This window comes from Pocillopora damicornis, chromosome 1, assembly GCF_964200805.1.
Source record: "Pocillopora damicornis chromosome 1, jaPocDami1.2, whole genome shotgun sequence".
Lineage (NCBI taxonomy): Eukaryota > Metazoa > Cnidaria > Anthozoa > Scleractinia > Pocilloporidae > Pocillopora > Pocillopora damicornis.
In genome coordinates, this window is record NC_142670.1 from 22,776,272 (window position 1) to 22,802,481 (window position 26,210).

The window sequence follows — 26,210 nt, forward strand, 5'->3', positions numbered from 1 at the left end:
TGGATGTAATTTTGATCTCCTAAATTTTGAAAGTTTTAGTTCAAAACGTCCAATAGAACTTATAAACGTTCAGGTGTCTGTTATCCTAAGAATATGGAATGATATTCCTAAGAGACCTAATTCCTTTTATTGGGCAAAGCGGAAAACAACTATTTGCGTCAGAAATGGTTTGATGCTGCTCTGGAATTTTTTTGCATGCTTCATTTTCGTACCTTGTGTTGACTTGCTTGACGTTTGGTAAACGTGATTGGAAAACTGCCAATCATTTTCCATCGTTCGATTCATTTATGAGTGCGATCTTATTTCATATATCGCTCATACAGAAAGAAGTAACAAATAAACTAAGTAAGGAAAACAGCCACGTTCACAATCTACCCATAATTGGAACTCATTTTTGTGAAATAGAACGGTGTTTTAACGTAGATTTTTAAGCGTATCCTACTCAGAAAGTTGGATACAAGATGGAAAACGCAAACAGCCTCGACAACTACGAATCATGTCAGTTAAAAAAATCCTATATTCCAACTCTCTTCTCTCCGTAACATGTACGTATTACAATCTAACGTTAAGTTCCATTGTAGTTTGATGTTTTTTCATCGAACGTTGGTAGATTTTTACCACTCTTAACCATCTCAGAGAAATTTGTTTTATACTAGAACATTGCTGGAGTATGAAAGAGTATTTTAAGAGTCCCTGAACAAAATTTGAAACTCTGAAGTGGGATCAGCTATCATTAAGAAGAAGAAAGCAGAAAGCTATAATGATGTTTAAATCCCTCAACGGGTTAGCCCCAGTGTACTTGCATGATTTATTCAGTGAGCAACATACAGACTATGACTTGCGTAATTATTTCCGTAAGTTAAACATACCCAAGCCGCGTACTGACTATTTGAAACGTAGCTTTGGCTATAGCGGTGCCTTATTGTGGAATTCTCTTCCTGAGAATATTAGGGCGATTAGATCAATTGGGAAGTTTAAGCAGGAAATCAACCGCGCACTTGAAACATTCGATTCCCACTCGGCAATCTTGTAAATCAGTTTTTATAGTTATTTTAATTTTTACAAATGATTGTAATTAAAATACTATTAGTGTAACTGAAGATTCTTAACCGAGTTTAAATAAAGATTTACTACTACTACTAATTTTGGTCTGAAATCATACTTGTGATTTCAAATCGAACTCGCGCTGCGCGCTCATTCGATTTTGAAATCACGCGTATGATTTCAGCCCAAATTACACCACTCAGTTCAATTACCATTATTTATTCTCATCACTTGTCACTTGTCAATGAGAAACTCGGCCATTTTGTCCTCATTAAATATAGACGAGAGTAATACACAGATGCGTGTTGATATGGAATTTCTCTTCGAGTGTTCAACTCGCTATCTCATGAGTGAGAGCAGCAAACGAGTAAGGTATCGAGCAAGAGAATATAGACTTAATTATAATCTCTTAGTATCGAGTTGAACATGAGAAGAGAAGGTCCATAACTGCAAGCAAACATATATTATTTTGTTTATCATATAAACACAAAAGGCCTTTACTGAGAAGAAAAGTCGACTTTCATAAAGAATAAAATTATAGGTTCTACAATCCGCCAGAAAAAAGTATACCGAGGAAGGCTACCAGGGCTGATCTTTGACGACTGATATCCGATGCCTTACACATTTTTAGAGATGGTACTGGCTGAACTCGCTGTAAATAATGTTGACTGAATAGCTATCCTTGTTTGGCCATGTAAAAAATCACGTTAGTTTTTAGTGCCTTTAAATTGCCTGGAAACGTCTTTCAGCGCACCTTTAGGGAAAAAGAAACATAGATTTGATTTTTTATATCATATTTGTAGACTTGATGTGCATTGTTTTTGTCCACCAAGAGACAAAATAATGATCCCCATTATTTTTTATTGATGATACATAACTGTTCTGTAAATAGAATTATTATGAGGCTGTGTCTCGAAAGGATTGAAAGCAATCAAACAGAATAACCTGATTGGTTAAATCAATGTTGACCGCGGTTAAGACTTTCCATTTTGACCTATTAAGGTGAAAAAAAAAAGTTATCTCAATCTTTTTAAAATCTTTCTTTAAATGTTCCCTACATATGGTTATTTCGAAAAATACAATAAGAAAGAGAGGCCATCATGCTTGTTTGAGAGAAATGACGGACCAGACTTACCCCATTTATGCTCTATTAGCAAATTTCCACGCGCCTCATTTCATGATAAATTTTTTGGTAGCTGGAAGCAAAGGTTTTGAAAGCAAAAATTAAAAAAAAAAACTTGAAAGTTACAAAGTCTCGAATGTAAGGAACAAGTATGGTAGTTATGCCTAAGAAGTTGTAACCTTTTTTCATTAATTCTGCAGGAAAAAAAGTATGGGGGCAGGCAGCAACCTCCATTTCATAACATGAAATTCAGAAGTTACTAATTAAGAGGCTGTCTCTCTTACTTCCACCCGGTCAATTTTGCGTCAAAAGTAATTTTGCCTGAAACTCTGTTAACAGAAAGACTTTACCTGGGAAAGAACTAAATTAGATTTGGTTTGATTCGAAATAATTTTCTGATTGCATTACGGGCCATAATTATTTCCCAGTCCGTAGGGACCATCGCAACGTCTCGAAAATTGAAAAATAGGCATATTTTGTAACGTTGTAAAATATTTGATTCGCATTGTTAAGCCACAGAATTTATATCAGATTGCTTAAAAACCTTTCTAGTTTGCCAAGAAAGTTAGAATTTGCCCTCTCAACATATTTGAAAAGGCGAATTTTAGCATATTCTGACCACTAGAAATCGCCATCAGCCGATGGCCGTAAATAACCTTGATTTAGACGCTAAGTTTTGGGATTTGGGACCTGGTTGACGATTCTATCCTACACAGCCGTTAAGTTTAGACCTTTATAGGCAAAAATATCCAAAAACCCCTGTACGTTTTCGATTTTTCAAAAGTTATGACCGTTTGAATCAGCACATGTACGAGCATTCGCGATTTTTTCGCCTACACCAAAATCGAACCACTGGAGCAGATTTCGTCATAAATACAGCTTACCCGCTTTGCAGCCCGGCTTCATGGCTCACTTCAGAATTTTTCTAATAACCAAATTGGTGAAATCCATGATAACTTCAACAAATAGCTAGGTATTGCCTTCGAAAAGTAGGCGGCATCCATCGTGATTCGTGGTATCAAAATAAATGTCGGAATTGGCCACATTTCGCGGTGAATCACCCATTTAACATCGCTGCAGAGCTGAATTTTTTTCCAAAATCAGAATATAAACTCTCCATGTCTGGAAGCTGAGGGAGAAATGAAGGTCTTAGGCTTCTGAAGTGAAGAAATAATCGCTTAAATTTAGATCCAGTTCGATGTTATACTGTTCTCACAAAGGTCCGCACAAAAGAGAAGACCGCTGATAGCTTGTGCCGTACGTTGTGCCATGCAAGCATGCAAGTGCTTTTTCGAAACCAGAGAGGCTTCTGTCTGTAGGGAGTCTTCAGCGAGGTTGTTAAAGTTTTCATTGGACAGAGGATACGCATTGACGAAACAATTTGGTTATTAGAAAAAATCCTGAAGTGAGCCATGAAGCCGGGCTGCAAAGCGGGTAAGCTGTATTTATGACGAAATCTGCTCCAGTGGTTCGATTTTGGTGTAGGCGAAAAAATCGCGAATGCTCGTACATGTGCTGATTCAAACGGTCATAACTTTTGAAAAATCGAAAACGTACAGGGGTTTTTGGATATTTTTGCCTATAAAGGTCTAAACTTAACGGCTGTGTAGGATAGAATCGTCAACCAGGTCCCAAATCCCAAAACTTAGCGTCTAAATCAAGGTTATTTACGGCCATCGGCTGATGGCGATTTCTAGTGGTCAGAATATGCTAAAATTCGCCTTTTCAAATATGTTGAGAGGGCAAATTCTAACTTTCTTGGCAAACTAGAAAGGTTTTTAAGCAATCTGATATAAATTCTGTGGCTTAACAATGCGAATCAAATATTTTACAACGTTACAAAATATGCCTATTTTTCAATTTTCGAGACGTTGCGATGGTCCCTACGGACTGGGAAATAATTATGGCCCGTAATGCAGTCAGAAAATTATTTCGAATCAAACCAAATCTAATTTAGTTCTTTCCTAGGTAAAGTCTTTCTGTTAACAGAGTTTCAGGCAAAATTACTTTGACGCAAAATTGACCGGGTGGAAATAAGAAAGACAGCCTCTTAACTACAGTTTAACTACAGTTTTAACTACAGTTTAACCATTTCACCTCGATATTTCAATATCCTGAATAGGTCTTTCTAAAGAGATGGTCTGATCAAAACTTCATAGTTTTCTATAATATTGTGAAAAAGTTTTGTTTCTTTAAAGATGCTTACCACATTTGTCCTAAATTTGACTAGGTGGCCCCCGTATATAGTAGTTCCATTCCCACAGTGCTGGCACTTGCCACGAGTTTCAACTTTACTTTTTTAACGTGAATTCTGATTGGTTTATTTGTTGTGAGATGCGCGATTTGATTGGCTATTAGGAAACACTATCGTCCAGAGCATGTATTGAGAAAACAGATATCAATCAAGTTATAAATAAACAACATTTACCTTCTTCCGTAATGTTATTGGAGAGATATGCTTAGCTCGATGGCTTTACATTGATCAACAACCTTTTCTGTGGTCAGCAGGCTGTATGAAAACCGATCCTTAAGCGATCGAGCCACGGAGAGGCATTGAAATTCGTTGAATATGGTAACTTTTTAGGGATTTTGCGTTGAGGCTTCAGGACAAACTCGGCCATTATAAATATATATAAACTGTTATATATTGTATTTCACCTGGTATGAGTTGAAGACGAAAAGAGAAGTTCTAGACCTGCAAGCAACCATGTATTATATTTGTTTATCATATAAATTGAATAGGCCTTTACTGAGAAGAAAAGTCGACCTTTTTTGGAGAATGAAATTATAAGTTATACGATCCGCAAATAAAAGGTCTTAAAGCGCGTCTGAGATAGGGCTCATGATGGAAAAATGCGTTGAACCATTACAGAAAAAGACAATGGGCGTAACTTTCTTTGCACAGTTATTGACTTTTTCCTTATCGACAAAAGATACATTTTTATGCACACAGCCAAAATCGGCCCGTGGCAAATCTTCCAGTTGTCGATTTTCGTTCTCAGCCGCGAGAAATGCCATTACCCAGGTCAAGTACGTTATTTTCGGTTTTATTTTTGTATTTCGTTTACTTCTGCTTCTAGGAAATTTTGAGCGACATTGTCTGTTTGAAATACGAATTGTTTATTAGAGCCAAGCAACAAGCGACCCTGGATTGAGAACGGCCAACGCTTTGCCATTCATTTTTAAACCTGACACAGCTGATTGATGATATCAAACTTATTTTTAAAAAAAAGTTATGGTAACATTGTAAGCGTATTGTTACGGTTTTTATCAGGGCGAGAAATCCATCTAAAACACCGCAGTTTATACAATAATTTTTTTCCTTAAGCTTCCTTATAAAGAAATACATAAAACATCGTATTAACCGAAATTCAACTTTTTAGCCGATCCGTGCCATAATTACAGAAACCTGAGTGATGCTGACAGAAAGAGCACTCACAACACATCCCACGGTGGAGAAAAATGTGACGACCACTCCTCATCCATAACATTCGGGGAATGGTATCATTTCGTGGGAGATGTAGGAACAAAAATACCAACCCAGCGCGTACCGGAGTGGAGATGTGGTGCAGCCTTATCAGGCTGGCTAAAAGGTGATCACCCCACATTGGCAGATCGTGAGGTTTCCTCCAAGGTCTGCTTTACCAGAGGTGGAAATTGCTGCAGTACATCAATTAAAATTTATAGGAAAGACTGGGGATCCTACTTTATTTACAAATTACTAAAGCCACCTACTTGTGATTCGCACTACTGTGGCACAGACTGAATGAAGGAAACCTGGGCGATGCTGACAGAAAGAGCACTTACGACACACCCTATGGTGGAGAAAAATGTGACGACGATTCCTCATCCATAGTATTCGGGAAATGCCAACCCAGTGCGTACCGGATAATAGATGTGGTGCGATCTTCTCAAGCTGGCTATACGGTGGTCACCACACATTGGCAAATGGTGAGGTTTCCTTCAATGTCTGCTTTATCAGAGGTCAAAATTGTTGCAAGAAATCAATTAACATACGTGTGAAAGAATGCGGATCCTACTTTATATACAACCTCCAAAAGGTACCTGGTTGTTTTCTTCGCTATTGTGGCACAGACAGAATGCTATAAGCAAGTTATTTTGCACAGTGAAAGGATTCACAAATCGAGTCATTGGCACATGTACTATAATGTATGACAGGGACTTTAAAAATTTTACATGATCCACTTTTTATGATTAGTGTTAAACAGTCAGTAGTTGGAACACAAGAGTACCTTTGGACCGTGTACTTTGATCTTCCATGAGTACTCCTGAGAAGTTTTTACTGAAGGTATGAGTCAGTAATAAAGACTGACGCTTCTATAACCTCAGCGAAATCATCATCAGAGTCGACTGAACAATTGTTGTTAACCCGCGTATTAGAATAGACTCCCTCTTCTCCCCCCTCCCCCCAGCAAAGGTCTACAACTATGGGTATTAGTTAGCTTCCAAATAATATTAACAATTATCATCTCTATCTATTCCTATCGAAGAGCTTCACTAAGTAGGTTTTAAGCAGAACTTTGAGCTTTGCATTTCGCTTATTACAAAACATTTTGAACCCTTAATGTTTACTCAGGTCGTTAGTCCAAAGGAGAGTGTTAGCTTATCTGCCATAGCAGAAACTAAAGCAACTGTTAATACCTACGCCTTCTCTGCATGTAGTTGTTATTCTGTCTAAAAGCCTTCCACGATGAGTCACGGCGGTCCGTGGCTATACGCAATTTGTTTACTATGTTCGCTTATCCTTTTGTTAGCATCATCATGTACAAGGATTTTAAAATCGTGTTAGGTGTGTTGTGGATAGAGACTGTACATAGTTTCTAGAATTCTTAGTCACTGTGACATTGGTACTCAAACTTTCTAATGACATAGGATGGGAAACTACAACATTCTATTTAACAAATAGAGAAGCCTTGACTGTGCTCTGTTCTGTTATAAAGCACGCAGGAAGCGGCTAGAGCACGAAAGAAGTGTAGGGAGAAACACGAGACGTAGTCGAGTGTTTCTTCCCACTTCTTGAGTGCTCTAGCCGCTTCCTAAGTGCTTTATAACAGAACAGAGCACAGTCAAGGCTTCTCTATTTGTTAAATAATGTCACGTGCTGCAAAGATTGCAGCAGTTGCCACTGTCTTCCACTAGGCCGGCCAGGTCAACTATACGGATTTTAGTTTTAAAGATGCTCCTCCCCTGGGTTGGGTTGGGTGGATTTAAGAGGGGTAGTGCCTCGTATGGGACTCCATGTCCCGCTGCACTAACCCATTTGGCGTCCGTCTATCCGTAGACGTACCCAATAAAGTTGTTATAGTTCACGCATACCATTTTCTAATTTGGACCAGATATATGGTCCTTGATACCTAAGTGTGTGTTTACCATAGCGTATAGTATTAAATCGTGGTATTTCACTATAAGTCACGATTCCTAAGGTTAAAACGAGTACCCTTTTGAGTAAATATCTCAGATATGTAGCTAGGTACTAGATCGTTCTTTACTTTATATATTAGTATTGCTATGTCGTGTAAGCGTCTATTATGAAGCGTAGGTAACTTAGGACGCTTAAGAAGTTCCTCATATGTCTCTGTTGTTGTTTTGAAGACTGCATGCAGGGCTCGCTCTTGGATGCGTTCGATTTTTCGCCCATCTGAAGATTTAAAAAAGTTCCAGACTAAATGACAGTATGTTAAATGTGGCATTATAGCTGTTTTATACAGTATGAGCTTAACTTAGCACGGTATCAAGCTGCGCAAGCGCATGAGGACTCCTACTTTCTGGCTGGCTTTAGTGCATATTTCGCTAATGTGTTGTGTAAAGTTAAGGTTCTTGTCTATATTTACTCCTAATAGCTTGATTTGTTCAGTTTTCATGATCTCGTCATTGGCGATGGTGAGAACGCTGCCCTTCTTTTCTGCATCTATGTTTCTTGGGTTAATCGTAAGAGACTGAAACTTATCTGGATTTGCCAAGAGGAAGTTGTCCCTATACCATCGTATCAAGAAAAGCTGGTCAAATTCAAAGACAATGCCCTTTGTTTAGTATCTCAAATATCCATAAAAGGATATCTTGAAACAATAGCTTTAGAGCCAAACAATGGCTTATTAATCCACGAGGGAAATTCAAACTCACTGCCATTACAATAGCGAAATTCACCTGGTAAATTCAAACATAGCCGATTACTACACGAGCGCGAAATTTGAATATTTAGCGAAAGCGCGTGTATGTCAAATCTTACCCTGGGGAGGAGTAGGGAGTTACTTTTTGTTCAAGGTCACTTGCTACTCAGCGAGGGTTGGTCAAGACATAGCATGTCGCAACTGAGAGACTGACAAAGAGTGATGAAACCAAATGAAATTTGTGTGAATGGTCACGAATGAAACTTGTTTGAATTAAACTCATTCCGTGAAACTGAAAAAATCGCATCACCATCGCAAGCAAAAAAATCGCACGTGTAACCGCGGCTTTAGAACAGGGTCTTGGTTTGCGTTTGTTGCACACTGACATTGACGAAGTTTTTCATCCTCTGGAAAAAAGAACAAACAAAAAACAAAAACCGAGATGAACTTGAATCCTTTGAGAGATGAGTGACTGAACGCTGCTGAAGATTTTATGTACCGTGAAGATGGCATCTGATTTTCCAGACGGCAAGATTTGTGAGACAAGATAAGAAGTCTGTTGTCTTTTCACTCTCCTGATCTCAAACGACATTTTCCACCGACGATCTTTATTGCATTACGGCTTATTCTCGAATACATGTCGGAACATAAGGATGCTCGTTACTCACATTTATCCCCATCGATATCGACACACTGGTTTCAGCAATGAAGAATTTTGAAAGGGAACCCAAAAAGAAACCATCTAATGACAACGCAAATACTTACAAAGTATTTAAACCGCGGGCGAATTAGTTATTTAATGGCATATGCTCTTAGCGCAAAAAAGCAGCAATATTCCTTGATATCGATCAATTCTCATGATACACGCGGCCGCTTCATGAGAAACGATTAAAACAATAGGTGGTTATTTTCTCACCTCCCTGATAAAAATGATCCATTATCAAGTTTCAAGCGATCTCAGTTCGCACTTGCCTCTCTAATTGCTTCAATTGCATTGTATTAAAAGCAATCGCTTTGTTTAAGTTATCCATGAATGAACACAAGGCATAAAATGATGGTAACTAAAAACCTCCGGGTGTAATAAGGACTGATACTCGCTCAGTAATGTTGTCGAAATTTAAGGCTAAGTCCGTCGGCGGTGGGAGTTTTCAAACTCACTTTTATCACAATCGAGAACAGAGTTGCGCGCTGGTACAGACACAGCCATCTCTTATAGAAGTTTATGAGGCCGAGATAAGACGTCTTCGGGAAGAGAATCGCAATTTGAAAATTCAGCACAACACCATGGCAAATCAGCTGAATGAAGTCTTAGCTCAGCTTCAACAAGCAAATGCTGAAAAACTACTGCAAAAGCAGAGAATTATTGAGACTAAAAATGTTTTTTATAATACCAAAAAGGACTTCTGGCAATTAACTCCGGCAGCCAGTAACAGTGCTTGTTGACCCTGAGTCACTAGAGTAGATTCAACTTCTTCATAGGTTTTTCCTGTCACATATAATTGGTAGTCATCGGCATAGAGCGTAAGGTTTGAGTCAGGGATATGAAATGCCATATCATTTTGGAACATGTTCCAGAGGAGAGGGCCAAATGACGATCCCTGAGGACAACCACGTTCCATAATTCTCCATTCACTCGTATGGCCATTTATTTTTACTCTGTTTAGCCTGCTATCAAAAAATGATCTAATCAGTTCAAGTGAACTTCTATTAAAACCGTAGGCATCCAGCTTTTTTAGAGTGAGTGAATAGCTTAACGAGTCAAATGCTTTACTCATGTCAGCAGATAATATTGTTACTAGCTCTTTTCTGTCCACTGCAGACCTCCAGTCTTCAATCAACATCAGCAGGGTTGTCTCACAGCTGTGTATTAAAATGGCCTGCTAGGAGTTCAGCCACCACAGTTTGGTCTTTCTCGACCTCGCCATCTTCAGATTTCAAACATACAGCATTAGTGTCTTTTGTCTTTGTACTGATGAATGGCCTGAATGTGTTAAAAAACTCACTGGGCTTAGATTTCAGCTCTTCCGATTTTCTATACCAGTAGGCCTTTATTGCCTTTCTACGTTCCCGTGTTGCAATGTTCCTGTATTTTCGTTTGAGCTCAAAGTTTTCAAGAGAGCGATCCTTTGCAAATTGAACTGCAAATTTTCTCTTATCTCTAATGGCTTGCTTCCATTCTAGAGTCATATAGGGTATATCTTTCTCCCTGACTCGTTTCTTTTTAGTGGGTGCGTGTTGATTCACAACGCTCTCAAACAGTCTTTCCAATAATCATATTGATCGTACACATTACAAAAAATCTCTCCTACATGCCAGGGGGCAGCCTCCAAGTCCCGGTTAAGCTGTTCGAAATCAGTACTTTTTGTCTGCCGGAAAGTGGTAGTGCGAGTCTTTTGTTTGTGGACTTTCTCCATCATTTCTCCAAACACCATATGGTGGTCACTCATTTCTAGCTGATAAACCCCACATTTCTTGAACAGTTCAGGATTGTTGGTTAGAATAACGTCCAAAAGTGACTCCGAGTCAGCTGTAACTCGAGTGGGTTCAGTTATCATGCACTGTAGATTATTGACTTCTTCCAGGTCCTTCAGAAGTTTCCCCTCAGCACGATCCAATCTCAATCTGTCCAGATTAAAGTCACCTAAAATGATGACAGACTGCTTTTGGAAACACGCCCACTGACAGATGTGGTTAAGTTCCTCCTCAACACTTTTAAGATCCTGGAGGCTGGACTCGTTTCCCTTCCTTTTCTGTTTTGGGGGCCTGTAGATTGACAGAACTAACAAATGATTGCTTCCTATCTTCACCTCGACAGCAATTGCCTCAAGGGTCTTGCAGGTCTTTGGCAGGGCCCGCTTCTTAGAAGGCAGAGCTGAAGAGAAGTATGCTAACAGTCCGCTTCCACCCTTTTTTCTGTCTTTTCCATACATGTGGTATCCTGGGAGGTTAAATTGACTGTTGGGATAGGAACTATCCAATTTTATTTCAGATATTACTATAATATGTGCTCTAAGGGAATTGTTCAATGTTTTTAGTTCTTCAAATTTATTTTGTATACTATTGATGTTTAGATGAACAATAAGGGCTCCGCTTGAATTCCTTTTCCTTTCCTCAACGATTACTCTCCCAGGGGATTTCCTTATGCAGGGTTTCATTACGTCCAATGTATTTGCATAAACAGCTACGCCAGCATTGTTATTTGCATAATCATCTTCCTCCACACTGTTATTTATCGAAATAAATTCTTCTTGTAGACAATTTTTCAAGCATTCTTCTTGGCTAAATAGAAGCAAGCATAGAGAGCAGGTCCATTGTTTTTCAGGGCAAACCTTGTACGACTTGAATTCAGCCTTTCTTAGGCCTATACATTTAACATGCGACCAAGTGTTACAATGAACACACAACAAGACCTCTTGGTTTGACCGAACAGTTTTCTCGCACTCCTCACACGGGTTTTTCGGCATTCTCTTACTTGAAGGCCCTGGATTTGTATGTACATCGCCACCTAAGACAATTCGGCTAAGCCGTAGGGTCCTCGTATCCTTCGCTGTATATAGAATTCTGAACGATAACTACATTTTGCCGCAACCCGCTCGAGTTCTCAAGCTCAAGCTCATCTTCAGTGGTATTAAAGCGGCCAGACGTTCTTGTCCTTCCTCGTTTTTTCCCAAATGAGCTGGTCCGTGTAGGAGTTGTTTTTCGACTTTCTCCCGTATCATTAAAGCCGCTATGAGCGAGAACACAAAATATTTCAGCGAGCTCGGCAGTGCTCGACCGGTCGCCATGATGACTGCAGAAGACCCCAGGTATTTTGTGATAGACGTTAAAGTCATATTCGGAGATTTATCAACCAAAGAAGAAATGAACGATAAAGTCACAGTTAGCCCAGGCTCGCTGAATGCGCCTTGGTGAATATACAAATATGGGTACGCTCTCTCACACTCGGAGAAGGCTATAGTCCACAGCGGTTAGGTTCGGGCGGCAGTTTGGCACTCACCCTAAGATATGTGTTGCTACATTTTTCACAGAATTTAGAGTTGATGCAAATTACGATATTACCCCATTGATAACAGGAAAATAAAGCCTGGAATTGGAATCTAGCAATTTGCTAGAACCGGACATGATACTAAGAAAAAAAAAATTTGATAAGTTGCAATCGACAGCCGAATTGATACGGCGCTATTGTTTACCACAGCGAAACCTACATATACTAAAACTTTGCAGAAAAGAAGAAAGGAGCTTTGTATGGAGCATTCAGATGAAATGAAAAATAACCCAACATACTCTGCTACTATTGAAAAACATGCTAATGGCAAAGTTTGAAACTTGTTTTCTAATTTTTACATTTCTCAGGAGAGAAATTCATCATTAATTTGTCAACCTCTTTAAGGTTTCCGGTCGGTCAATCGAGGAAATTTTAATCAGCACACTGCTTTACATCTTTTGATAGTTTATTTGATAGTTAAAGAAATTCAAAATGTATTTTTGGAGAGTAAATGATAGCGAAATAAATTTCTTAACTCTCGTTTGAACATACTTTCCGTGTTGAGCGGTCAAGACTGCAGGAATCACAAATCATAGCAGAGACGCAGAGAGGTCCTTTATAATCCCACAGTACACCCCCGGCGTGTATGTCTCATTATGAAAACTTTATTAATAAATCGGTCGGAGTAAAAAAGTCCTCAAAATTTCAAGCCTTGCAAGTGCATCTTTAGCTCGCGGCCATTTTAACCCAAATTTTTTAGCGAAAACACAATGATTTTACTGGCTCTACACTATGTAAAGAAGTTTCTATATTTGGATCCCAACTACCCTTGTGTATGTTGGGTCGTCGGGTCTGCCGCAGTGTGCAGCTTGTGTTTAACTAAACACGTTTTAGAAAATTAAAAGATTACAAAAAAAATTCTGTCTTTCCAGTCTCATTATCATAGATTAACTATATTGATAGACTGTAATCGATTAAATAAAATTCATCAAGCTAAGAAGTACTTAGTGGTGAATTCTCCTCTTTTTCTGTGTTTGTGTGATTCTCAAAACCATTTTTACAGGACTTGCCTTGAATTTTATTGGAGTCCGTCTTTTTGTTCTCTCAAATTCACCTGCATTGCGTTTGTTTGGTATGAATTACTAAAAAAACGATCTATAATTATAATGCCTCTTCCACCTGACGTGACGAGCGACACTTTCAAGAAATTAATAATAACATTTTACAGTCCATGACGCATTACTCCAGTCAATCCGTTGTATTTGGTTAAATTCTTCACCGCGTATTATTTTATCAATTTAAGTTTTTGGGCAAAGAGCCCAAAGAAGAAGAGGGAAGGTTATTTCTAATATTAATGATCATCGTAGCTTGAAACCAACAGTCTCTATCGTAACCGTAGTTACCAGACAGTGATAAAAGAAAATACATTTGGCTCAAGGTAGAAGGTAAGAGATGACTGTACTTAATGCATGGAAAACTTGAGTTTGACCGTCACCCATGATAAGAAATGATATCCACCTTAACTCTTCTATTTCTGTGTAGTTGAAATAAAACGAAAATTAAATTTACTGAGCTTCCAAATGTGGGTATCACAAACATTTGGCGAGGAAACATCTTCAGCTACTGAAATAAACATGATGATTCTCCACAATTTTTATTTTCCTACAACGGGTTTACTTCTTGAACCTTTTCTCAGCGATATTTGTTTATGTTATAATGACACCCGTGTAGAAATTATAGTTCTATCGCTATCGTAAATAGAGAAAAATACCAAATTATAAATGTCAGAGCTGGCGGTTCCAAGCACGTCACAAATTTTGAAACTGGAAGCGACGGGAAATCCCATAAGGCAATGAGAGAGGATTTAATAAAATAACGAAGCCCGCTGTTTGGGTTCAGTTTACAGTAAAGAAAAATAAAGTTAATGAAAAAAATTTGCATTTGAATCATCCAACTTGCCAAAAACTACGGCTGTTTTTTTCTGTATTTACAAAGATTTCCTTTCACAAATCGTTTTGTCCTATACCTCAACTTAGACTTAAATGCAGCTCGTTTGAATTCCGTTCAAATTATGGCAAAGAGGTTATTAGAACTCATCATTAATTAATTTGGACGTTAATGAATGCGGGGGAAGACAAAATGACAAATTACACAGGGTTTTCAAATAGGAAAGCCATCCTTAAATTATTGCGTACATGTATTGTTTAGAGTGAGTAGGAGGGCCAAACGGGAAAACATTTCGCTCGATGTAGTGAAGTGGGTGGTACAGTAAGGTACTCGCCCTAAGATCTGTGTTGCTACATTTTTCACAGAGTTTAAAGTTGATGCAAATTCCTATATTACCTAAAAGATAACAAGAAAATAAAGCCTGGAATCTTGCAATTTGTTAGAACCGGAAGTGATACCAAGAGAAAAAAAATCCATTTTGATTGTTTGCAACCAACAGCCGAATGGATACGGCGCTATTGTTTGCCACATGAAAAGACGCATTACTTCAGTCAATCCGTTGCACTAACTTAAATTCTTCGCCGCGTATTATTTCACCAATTTAGCTTTTTGTGCAAAGAGCCCAAACAGGAAGAGGGAAGCTCATTTCTAACATTAAATGTTCATCTTGGCTTGAAACCAATAATTTCTATCGTAACCATAGCTACCAGACAGTAATAAAAGAAAACGCGTTTGGCTAAATTAGTCTAGTTTTGGGCACCAAAGAACGTTGGATCTTGGAAGGTAGGAGATGACTGTACTTACTGCATGAAAAACTTGAGTTTCACTTTCACCCCATGGTAAGATTTGATATTCAGCCTTAACTCCTATTTTTGTGTAGTTGAAATAAAACGAAAATGAAATTTACCGAGCTTCCAAATGTGGGGATCACAAACACTTGGCGAGAAAACATCTTCAGCTGCTTGAAAGAAACAAGATCATTATCCTTAAATTTTATTGTCTTGAACAAAACATTTACTATGTTAAATAATAGGGGATAAATGTATTGTTTATTCTGGTAAAAGTGCGCCTAAACTATGTTTTAAAACTCCTACAGAGTGCGTGAAGCCCGCTAAATGTTGCATTGCGCACAAGTTGTCGGGATGATTTTATCATACGGACGGTAAACGTTGTGCTTTTTTTCTAACTTCTAGTAACGAAGCCGTGGGAAGAGGAACGAACGATTTTATAAGAATAGGAACTTTTGAAATAATTTGGAGCCATTGTTACTTGTTTCCTTGACGTTTCTTGGGAAAAGTCAGTAGACAATGCAATTAACTATGAGTAATAAGTTTCAAGAAACTGTGTATGACGAAAAAAAAATCATATTTGCAGCGCCATTAATTTATTTGAACTACAGTGTCGACGACTCATTAAAAACTGTCATGCTAAAAAAATATTTAGCAAACAAAATTTAAGGATTTGGCATATCAGCTTAAATTTACATCGCATTTTGTTTAATCTGTTTGTCCTCATTGTCAACTTGAATTTGTACTGTAGCTCTGAAGCCCCAGAGGTTCGAGCAACTCGTTTGTATTGCATGTGCTTGAAGTCCGTGAATTATGGTCATTGTGGCTTTCGCGCAAGATGGAGCTGCATAAACTTTGATAGATAAATTCAAACACGAATCGTCAGTATTTGCTGGAAAACGTCCTCGAGGCCAGAGCAAGTTTTTAAATTAAAATTACGCGACAGGTTGATGAAAGTCCTTTCTTAATTAAAGAACTAACTTTCAAAACCACAAACAAGTGCAACATTTCTTAAGGCAAAAAGGAAAAAAAATGCAGTTTTCCCTGCCCGTTCAAATTTCTTCAGCTCCTACTTATCTTCAGGAAGTTGCATACACCGTAAGTGGAAGCCTTTTGATTGATACAAACATAAGAGTGTCATTGTATGTTTAGAGCTTTATGTGTAGCTTATGCAATGGAAGGCTTGACGTTTCTCGAGGCTGGCAATATTTCCTTGTCAAAGACATTCTTTTCTTGTAACATTTTCATTAGCGATCCTTTATTAGCACACGGTGGAGTTTACTTAGATAAACACTGGATTATTTGAGAGCTTGAAGGAAATCTTCTTAAACAACCTTTAAAAGCTACTTTAGACCGAATATGATGTTTCATAATGATAATTTGTCGACGTTATCGGCTAAAAATTACGCTTATTGCAGAATTATTATTTCGATATTTCTGGTTTGGGAAATATAGTGTTCGACATTTTTAATTAAAGTTTACTATTTCCTGGAAAAAGTCGAATTTTCCAATGCATACTGAATTTACTGATGAAACATCTTGAACCCATGTATGAATCTGCTGCGTGATGCAAGACAACGATGTCTTGTCTCAATGGAAATTAGCATAAATTTCCTCTTTCTATGATAATCGTTCTAAATAACCAAAGGCGATCATGTAAACTCAAGTCGGAGAAATCTGAATTTTCAAGGACCTGTATAATGACGAGAAATAAAAAAAGGTTTATTAAGAAAAATTAATTCTTTTCATGACTTATCGATCATGAAATAGAAAAGGAACTTGACAAAAATTTGCGTATGGCTTTTATTGATGGCTTTTGTTCTATCTCCCCTAAAATAATATCGCTCAGGAGAAACAAAACACACGAAATGCTCTCTACAAACCTTGTGTCTTCACAAAAGACAAGTGATGCTCGATGTTGCCAATTTTTGTTCTTGTTTCACTTCTTTTTTTTTTTATCGTTTTTGGGAGGGAAAGGGCTGGAGCTATTTATCTAGGGCCCTATTATACAAAAAGTTAGGAATTTAAAATATAACAGCGGTAACAGCGACATCAACAAAGACAATTAAAAACTTTATTCAAATTTGTCTTGTCCCAAGCACTTTATGTGTTAACCTCCTTTATCTTAGCTGAAATCATGAGGAAATCTCTGAGGGCGGAATTGAGACAAAGAATTTTATCCTAAATACCTATGTTCTCAGATAGGAAAAAATCAGCAAATGAAGGCAGTATTAATTTTTCTCCATTTTCCCGTATTCTCCTCGGTGGGCTGATTAAGTTACGCGGAACATATAATTTTCCTTTTTTTTTTCTTATTTTTTTACAAGACAGCACACCAAAAGTAAAGTTATAAGGAAAAAAAGGATCTAGCAACCGTTTCCTTATAGAATCCTGTCCTCAAGAAGACCGTAGAAAATGAAATAGAAGCAATGCATGATTCAATGTACGAATAAAACTTATTTGATGTCTTAATACCTTGATGTTATACGAGTCTGCTGCTTAATGTTCCTACATTATTTTAAAACCTAAATGCTGTAATGTTTCCGTGATGGCTAATAGGTTCCAAGGATTCTGTTATCGATTGTAAAACGACGATATAATGCCAGTTTCTGAGTGGCCTTAAGTTGTTTTCCTCTAACGGAAGCAGTATTGCTATGGTAGTCAGCGTTTAACTTCCCGAACCGATTATTTCATGAATGCTTGAGTAAAAACCAGGTTAATCATAATTTACCATTCGTTAAGTGTAAGATGAAAAGTTCAGGATGAAGATTATAACATACACGATGCTTCGCAAAGTAAATCTTGCAAGCTTCACCACAATATTCTGTATTTCTAGCATCTGCATTTCCTTGATTGTAAATTCCATATTCTACATATGCACGTACTTACTTCGTTTCAAGGCGCCAATGAAACACGTTTAATGAAAGATGAATCATAATCGATGGAAAATAAGTCCACATGAGCTTTAGTCGAACAGTTTGATCTATTCGTTATTGCAAAAAATAGCACGATTTAATTTATCGCCTGCCTAAATAAAGTATTCTCTATATCGTTGAAAACGCGAATGAGACCAGTCGACAGTCAAAAGACAATTATCTGATAACAACTCGAATAGTAAACAGGGCCTTAAAAGCGACGCTGAATAAATTCCCTGAAAAATGCAAGCCTCTTAACTTAGGCAAAACCCATGTCTTGAAAGCTGTCTTTGAAACAATTTCACTATTCTTTACTGGAACTTTTTCTTGAATTTATGTACAGTTCTTCGCCTCAGATACAAAACAAATATGTAGCGACAAATGAAAAATGTTCCTCCGTGCATAAGTTCTAAAGATTGTTTGACAGTTTTCAATTTTAGAAATTGAACCATTCGTGCATCGATACTAATACATTTGCAAATTTAAACAATAGAGACTCGAGGACTAGAAATGTGGATCACATAATTTTTCCAACGTTTTATTTCTTTAATTAAATTGAAGTTCGAAATTATTGAGCTATTTTTCCGTGGCATATCACATCTAATAAGAACTTAAACAATTATGAGCGTAACTTGAAAATTCGAGCAAATTCCACCGAAGAATTAGGCAAGCTGGAAAAATATATGAGATAATTTATTGAAGACGTCATTTTGTGGCTCATAAAAAGACATAAAAAGCTTCTGTTATCTGCCTTGTCTGTCATCTTGAACAAAACTAATAGGGGAGAAATGAATTGTTAATTCTGGTAAAAGTGCGCCTAAAAAAATGATTTAAAACTCCCACAGAATGCGTGAAGCTGGCTAAATGTTTCATCGTGCACAAATTGTCGGGATGATTTTATCATACTGGGACGGAAAACGTTGTGCTTCCTGTCTAACTTGTAGTGACGAAGCCCTGGGAAGAAGATCGAACGATTTTACAAGAATAGGAACTTTTAAAATAATTTCGAATCATTATTACGGGTTGATTTAAGGTTTCTTGAGACAAGACAGAGGACAATTCAATGAACTATTAGTAATGCGAAAAGGACGTAAGCAAATTTCAAGACAGTGTGTATAACAAAAGAAAGAAGGTTATATTTGCAGCGCCATTATTTTATTTGAACTACACTGTCGATGACTCATTAAAAACCGTCATGCTAAAAGATATTTAGCAACAGCTTTTAAGTATTTGGCATATCAAATAAATGTGTGTAAATATTTACCGTAAATTCCAACACGAATCGTCAGTATTTTCTCAAAGACTTCCTCAAGGCCAGAGCAAGTTTTCAAAGTAAAATCGCGCGACAGTTTGATGAAAGTCCTTTCTTAATTAGAGAACTAACTTTCAAAACCACAAACATGTGCAAATTTTTTTTCTCGCTTAGTAAGAATATATCATCTCTTCTGAAGTTCTTGTCGAGGTCGAGTCGTCATCACTTCACATCTAGAACCGAAATTTCTGAATGGAGATTTTTAATCCTTGTACATTTGTTCTTCTATGGGCAGTTTATGAACATCTAATGGAGGGAGATATCCGCACGCTAAAAAGCTTCGTATTAGGGTTGATTATCACCTGTTTCAGTTGATTTAGGGAGCGAAGTTTGTTGAGAATAATGTGTCTGCGTATTTTAACTCCAAAAACTGACAAATTAAGGCAGGCTTGAAACGGGAACATGACTTTTCTGTTAATTAAATGTCTATTGTTACCAAAGTTGCTATACGTCAAATATTAAAAATACAATTAAATTTTGCAGGGTATTTATCTTTTAGTGGGAATGAATGAAAAATGTGCTAAACAAATATGCTGAAAAATATGCTTGATCTTTTAAATTTTGAAAGTTCTTTTTATCAAAAAGTTTAAAAGAAATTAACGTCTCAGTATCTGCTTTTCCTGGGGTTTTTCGCTGTCAATTAGACCTTCAAAAAATTGATCGAAATTTTTACAACGTTGTTCTGGGGACTAATTTCACTGTCTGATACGTATGTTAACATTTAAAGATATTCCTAGGAGATCTAATTCTCTCCATCGAGCGAAGCGGATAACACCCAATTGCGTCATTTGCATTAATGTCCACATAGAACCGACAGCTACAGGCCTTTTTTTAAAATTTATTTTCATAATACGGTTTCGTTCATAACGACAGGTCGATTTGGGAAGCTTAATCCACTGCTGGGAGCTGGCGATCAACTTAAAACTTGTGCCATAGGTGCGTGGTTGAAACAGAAAACCGTTACCTTGAAGAAGGCATGGAATTTATTTCATTTTTCATGTTCATAGCCTGGAATGCATTGTTGACTAACTTCACTTTTGGAAAAGGTGAGTCGCAGACGGCGTATCATTTTTTATCCTTCGATTCACTTATGAGTGCAACCTTATTTACATATCTCCTTTATTCTCTTTTGCTGATATAAAAAGACTTAAAGTTACGTTACATTGTCAAAAACCGACATTGAACATCCACCCAAAATTGGAACTCGTTTTTGAAAAATAAAGAGGTATTTAACAAAAATGTTTTATCGTTTCTTTATTCAGAAAATTGGATATGAGATGCAAAACGACAAAAAACTTTGGCAAATACAAATTACTTCGTTTACAAGAGAACAGTGCTGACATATGTTAAAGAATGCCTACAATGTTTTGTTGTATATTCGTCCATTAACATAGCTTATCTATCAAAAGCTAAAATCGAATATTGTGCAAGTCTCAGAGAAAGTTCAGGTCAGCAAAATTATATTTAAGGATTAGTTTAAAGGCTCTCACCTCAAAAACAGGTGGCATGACTACCGTTAAATTGTTGGTACTTTCGATATTTTTTGTTTGAGAAATATAGTGTTTGACTTTCTTCATTTAAATTTACTATTTTACAGGAAAAAGTCAAATTTCCCAATGTATACTGAATTTATCGATAGAAACATCTTGAACCCGTATATGAATCTCCTGCGTGATGCCTGACAACGATAGCCCGTCTTAATGAAAATTAGCATAAATTTCCTCTTCTGTCATAATCGATCTAAATAACCAAAGGCGATAGTTTAAACTCGAGTAAGAAACTCTGAATTTCAAGGACCTGTGTAATGAAGAAACTGAAAAGGTTTATAAAGAAAAATGATTTTTTTTCATGACTTATGACTTCATGACGGCTTTTGTTCTATCTCTGCTAAAATAATATCGTTCAGGGGAAACAAGAAGACACGAAATGCTCTATAAACATCTTTTCTTCACAAGTGATGGTCGCTGCTGCTAATTTTTGTTTTTGTTTTACTTTTGTTTTAAACTTTGGGAGGGAGGTAGGGCTGGGGTTAATTACCTTGTGCCCTATTACACAAAATATTCAAAATTATGATAAATTACAGCAACAGTAAAAGATTGACGGATCGTATTCTTTACGGATTTTGTCCTATCTCCCCTAAAATAATATTGCTGCGGAAAATAGAGAGACCGAACCCTCTCTCTAAAAGCCTTGTGTCTTCACAAAAGAAAAGTGATGGTCGCTGCAACCAATTTTTGGTTTTCGTTTCTCTTTTGTTTTGAAAGTTTTTCTCAGTGGAGAAGGGGGCGGGGTGTAATTTTCTATTGCCTTATTATACAAAATATTCCGAAATTGTGATATAAGAGCGGGCACAGCGTGATCAAAAAACAATTATAAACCTCATTCAAATTTGTCTTTTACGCAAGCATTTTATGTGTTAACCTACTTTATCGAAATAGAAGTCTCCGCTCAAATCATGAGGAAATCTCTGATCGCGGAATTGAAACTTGGAAAATTGTCCTAGATACTTATGTTCACAGAAAGACAAAAGTCAACAAATGAAGGTAGCATCAATTCTTTTCCTTTTTTTCGTAGTGATGGTTTAACTGAGATCACAGTTCTTTGTTCACCAAGCGTGTTATTTTGCACGCTTAATAACTCGAATCGTGAGTTTATTTCTGTATGAAAAGAAAAAAATTGTTTTCTAACTATATTTTGATTGCTTTATTTCAGAGCGAGATCGCACAATGGTGTTTCCAGATTACTTCTTCTTTGCTAAAAGTCGTTTGATGAACCATAAAATCGAAACTAAATACGTCAAAGACTTGGATCACTGTGAGCTTTTTTGCTACATGAACGACAACTGCGTCAGTGCTAACTTCAAAAAAGAGCCAGAGACTGGAGGAATCGTTTATATCTGTGAACTGAATAACGCCACTCATCTTGAATATGATTCTGACCTGATGCCTGATGCTGATTTTTATTATCGAGGCTCAAAGGTAAAATATAAGGTATAATTCAAATTCAGCAACTCGGTGATGAATCGTGGAAAACAACCGACGTTTAACAAAACTTAAGTTCGTTCATTCATGTATCAATTATTCAATACATCGATCTTCCTTCTTTATTATTTTTTTCTTTTTTCTTTTCAGAACGCCTGCGGTAAAAACCCACATTGTCAAAATAATGCAACTTGTCAGTCTGGTTTCACAATCAAGGGATATCGATGCTCGTGCCCCCCTGGATTCGAAGGAGAACATTGCGAAAAAGGTTAATTACAGAATAGACCGATAAGAACAAAATATTTCCTGGAGTATTTAAACCCCCATATTTCTATATCACGTTTGGTCGTCGAGTGCGTATCTTAACGGAAGACTACCAAGGCTGATCTTTGACGACTGATATCAGGCTGCAATTTGAAATGGTGTCTAAAGAGAGATTCCGCTGCAGTGAAAGTTTTGGGTCAGACTAAATTAAAAATTAATTTGACACAATGATAACAGACTAAATGCTTTTTCACCGCATAAGAGTTTTAAAAAGCGAATGTATATCTCACTCGTGTAACTACTACCGTTCTAGAATTTTTCTTTTCTTTACAATTTTTCAGATGTTGATGAATGCCAAAAAAACACTCACGATTGCCACCTGAACGCTACTTGTCGATACACAAATGGATCCTTTGTGTGCACCTGTTTATTTGGATTTAACGGAGATGGACGGAACTGCACAGGTAATTGCCTCGTTATGACTTTGAGAAATGTTAGTTTGCGTGAGTTTGTTTGTTTTTATACTCCAAGAATCGTGATTGAAAGCCTGTCATTTCTCAGACATTGACGAATGCGCAAGAAATCTTTCTTGTCATGTGAATGCTAACTGTACCAACACCATTGGATCACATGTATGTACATGCCACACTGGATACACTGGAGATGGACAGACTTGCTCAGGTGATTTTAATAAGTTTCTTTCAATGCTCAGAAAAGTCCTTTTTGATTGAAGAGAGACAATCTTCATCGCTCCTATTTCTATGCATACAGTCCCAGCTATTTAAAGCTAATGACAAGATGCTGAACATTTTCGTTGACCAGCTTTCTCTTAAATAAAACATAGTGACCAACAACTCTCTGGAGACAACGCTCGCACTTAATGATCAAAATAAGGGGGTTTATACATGTATCATACTCCAAGAATCGTGATCGAAAGCCTTTCATTTTTCAGATGTTGACGAATGTGCAAAAAATCTTTCTTGTCATGTGAATGCTAACTGTACCAACACCATTGGATCACATATATGTACATGCCACACTGGATACGCCGGAGATGGACAGACTTGCTCAGGTAATTTTAATGAGTTTCCTTCAATTCCAGCCATTCAAAGCGGAGAGTAATCTAAAACGTCCTTTTAACTCAAATTATGATGCCAGAAGTAGTCAAACATTTATCCTAAAATGTAGTTCTACTCCATAATTCACCCTTATTAGAAATGGTGGATTATTTCACTTTGTCCAAAAATCTTTTGAGATAAGGTTTTGCAGTATTTTGTACAGGTGTTCATTGTTTATTGATCAACCAAAACATTTTTCATCTTAACACCCAATTGTGGGCTGTAACGTGGTGCGTTTGATCCCCATCAGACATCGACGAGTGTTCACAAATGAACATCTGTGATGAGAACGCCTCCTGCAGTAATAACCAGGGCTCCTACAGTTGCGCCTGTAATCCTAAATACACTTGGGATGGTTTGACTTGTAAAGGTTAGTCTCTTTTAATCCATGCCTTAAAAAATTTGTAAAGATAGTACTGGCTGAACTCGCTGTCAATAATGTTGAGTGAATGGCTATTCTTGTTTGGCCATGTAACAAATCATGTTAGTTTTTAGTGCCTTTAGTTTGCTTGAACGTCCTTCGACAAATCATTAAGGAAAAAGAAAGATATATTTTATTTTTTTTAAAGACTTGATGTGTATGGTTTTTGCCTTACAGGAGAGAAAACAATGGCCCCATTATTTATTGTTCATGACGCATAAATGTTCTTGTAAATAGAATTATTATGAGGCTGTGTCTCGAAAGGATTAAAATCAATCAACCAGCATAATCTGATTGGCTAAAATCGATGTTGACCGCGGCTAAGATTTTCCCATTTTGGCGTATTAAGGTGATTCCTAAGAAGAAAAAAATTACCTGATAATTTTTTCAATCTTTCCTTAAATGTTCCCTAGCAATGTCTTTTTCGGAAGATACAATAAGAAAGACAAGTCACCTTGCTTGTTTGAGAGAAATGACGGGCCAAACTTACCCCATTTATGCCTCTACTAGCAGTTTTTCACGCGCGTCATTTCACGGTACATTTTTCGGTAACAAATTGAATCTTGCGATCAGTCTAAAGGAGATTCCTTAGTATTGCACTAGGCATCCTGTGCTACGTAAAAAAATCACGTAATCAGGCGAATAAGCGCGTGGGAATTCCGAGAGCACGGTATTGCTTTTTAATAAATGGACCCTGCAAAGAGGTACGATGCTCTTTAGCTCTTTAACGAGCACGGTGACCTCTCTTTTTCATTGCATAATTTTAGTGTACAATTTAGCCCCTTTTTATTGGAGAAATTAAAAATCATCTTGATGATGAAATTATGACCTTGAGAGCAACGACTCGAGGAACGTTTCAGGTCAATGCCGATTAAAATTACTTGATTTTTCACAAATTGTATACAAAATTGTTCCCTACTTTCAAGACTTTGTGCCTTTCAAGTCCTTTTTTTTTATTTTTTTCTCTAAAAACCCTTGCTTCCAGCTAGATCATTTCAATAGTAATTAATGGAAGAATAAATACCTAAAATTAGGAAGCAGCCAAAGAGAATGAGGAAAACATAGATAAATTAAACACTCGGAGGGTTGGGAAATTTCTTGAAAGTTATGCGAACCCTCGACTGTGTGTCGGGTTTGCATAATTTTCTCAAATTCTTCCAACCTCCTCTCGTGTTCAGATGAGAGTATGTAAACACGGAAAAAAGGTTCTCTTTTGCTTGAGCAGTAATCGGCTTTCAACGAAGTTGTCCAGGCGTATCTGCTCAGTTCGAAGAAAAACTATTTACTACATTACAATTCCACTACGACACAGAGAACTTTTTCACAGTCAAATAATTTTAGCTTTAGGCAATTTTTGCGGGAGCACTTATCAACAAGTTTTTTGACTTTACAGTCATCAGCAACCTTTTCTGTGGTCAGTAGAGTTGTATGAAAACCCATTCCCTGAGAGATCGAGCCACATACACGCATTAAACTTGTTGTATGTGGTAACTATTCAAGGATTTTGCATCGAGGCTGTATGACAAACTCGGCCATTTGTCCTCATTCAATAGGTAGAGAATAATACATGGGAGCGTGTTGATACGGAATTTCTCTTCGAGTGTTCAACTCGCTGTCTTATGAGTGAGAGCAGCGAACGAGTAAGGTGTCGAGCAAGAGAATATAAACTAAACGGTTAAGAATATATGAAAGTCATACATTTGAACTGCGGACTTTCATATATTCTTAACCTTTTATTTCATCACTTCACGGGTTTATTTAGAACCAACATCATGACCAGCTCCCAGTTGGCTTGTTCGCTCAATTGGTAGAGCGCTGCACCGGTATCGCAGAGGTCATGGCTTCAAATCCCGTACAAGCCTGAATTTTTTTCAGGTCTTATTTTCACGACTGCCTAAGTAGTGCACATTACTGCGAGGATCACTTTCATTCACAAGAATATAAACTGCTATAATTTCTTGGTATCGAGTTGAACACGAGAAGAGAAGTTCCATAACTGCTATCAACTAGGTATTATTTTGTTTATCATATAATCAAAATAGGCCTTTACTGAGAGGAAGGGTCTAAATAATGAAATTATAGGTTTCACAGTCCGCTAAAAAAAAAGTCGTAAAGCGCGATAAGGCTCAAGACGAAGAAATGGCAAAATTCTCAAAATTTGCAGTTATTGACTTTTTCCTTACC

The 26,210-nt window shown here is 37.2% G+C and overlaps 3 protein-coding genes across 4 annotated transcripts in view; 2 read left to right on the forward strand and 1 right to left on the reverse strand.

Moving 5' to 3' along the window:
• The window catches only part of LOC149052813 (TNF receptor-associated factor 4-like), a 216,125-nt gene that overhangs the window by 57,248 nt on the left and 132,667 nt on the right, over positions 1-26,210 (forward strand). The gene's annotated exons all lie outside the window — the stretch shown is intronic.
• LOC149052823 (uncharacterized) lies at positions 10,536-11,835 on the reverse strand. Its single transcript, XM_089201290.1, has one exon. It carries the CDS (start codon positions 11,757-11,759, stop codon positions 10,536-10,538), a length of 1,224 nt encoding a protein of 407 aa, XP_089057416.1. The 5' UTR covers positions 11,760-11,835.
• LOC149052824 (pancreatic secretory granule membrane major glycoprotein GP2-like) overlaps positions 23,876-26,210 on the forward strand; it is a 4,581-nt gene continuing 2,246 nt past the window's right edge. Inside the window, exon 1 of the mRNA XM_089205962.1 lies at positions 23,876-23,975. Coding sequence (XP_089062088.1) covers positions 23,876-23,975 — 100 coding nt within the window. The remainder of the gene's footprint in view (positions 23,976-26,210) is intronic.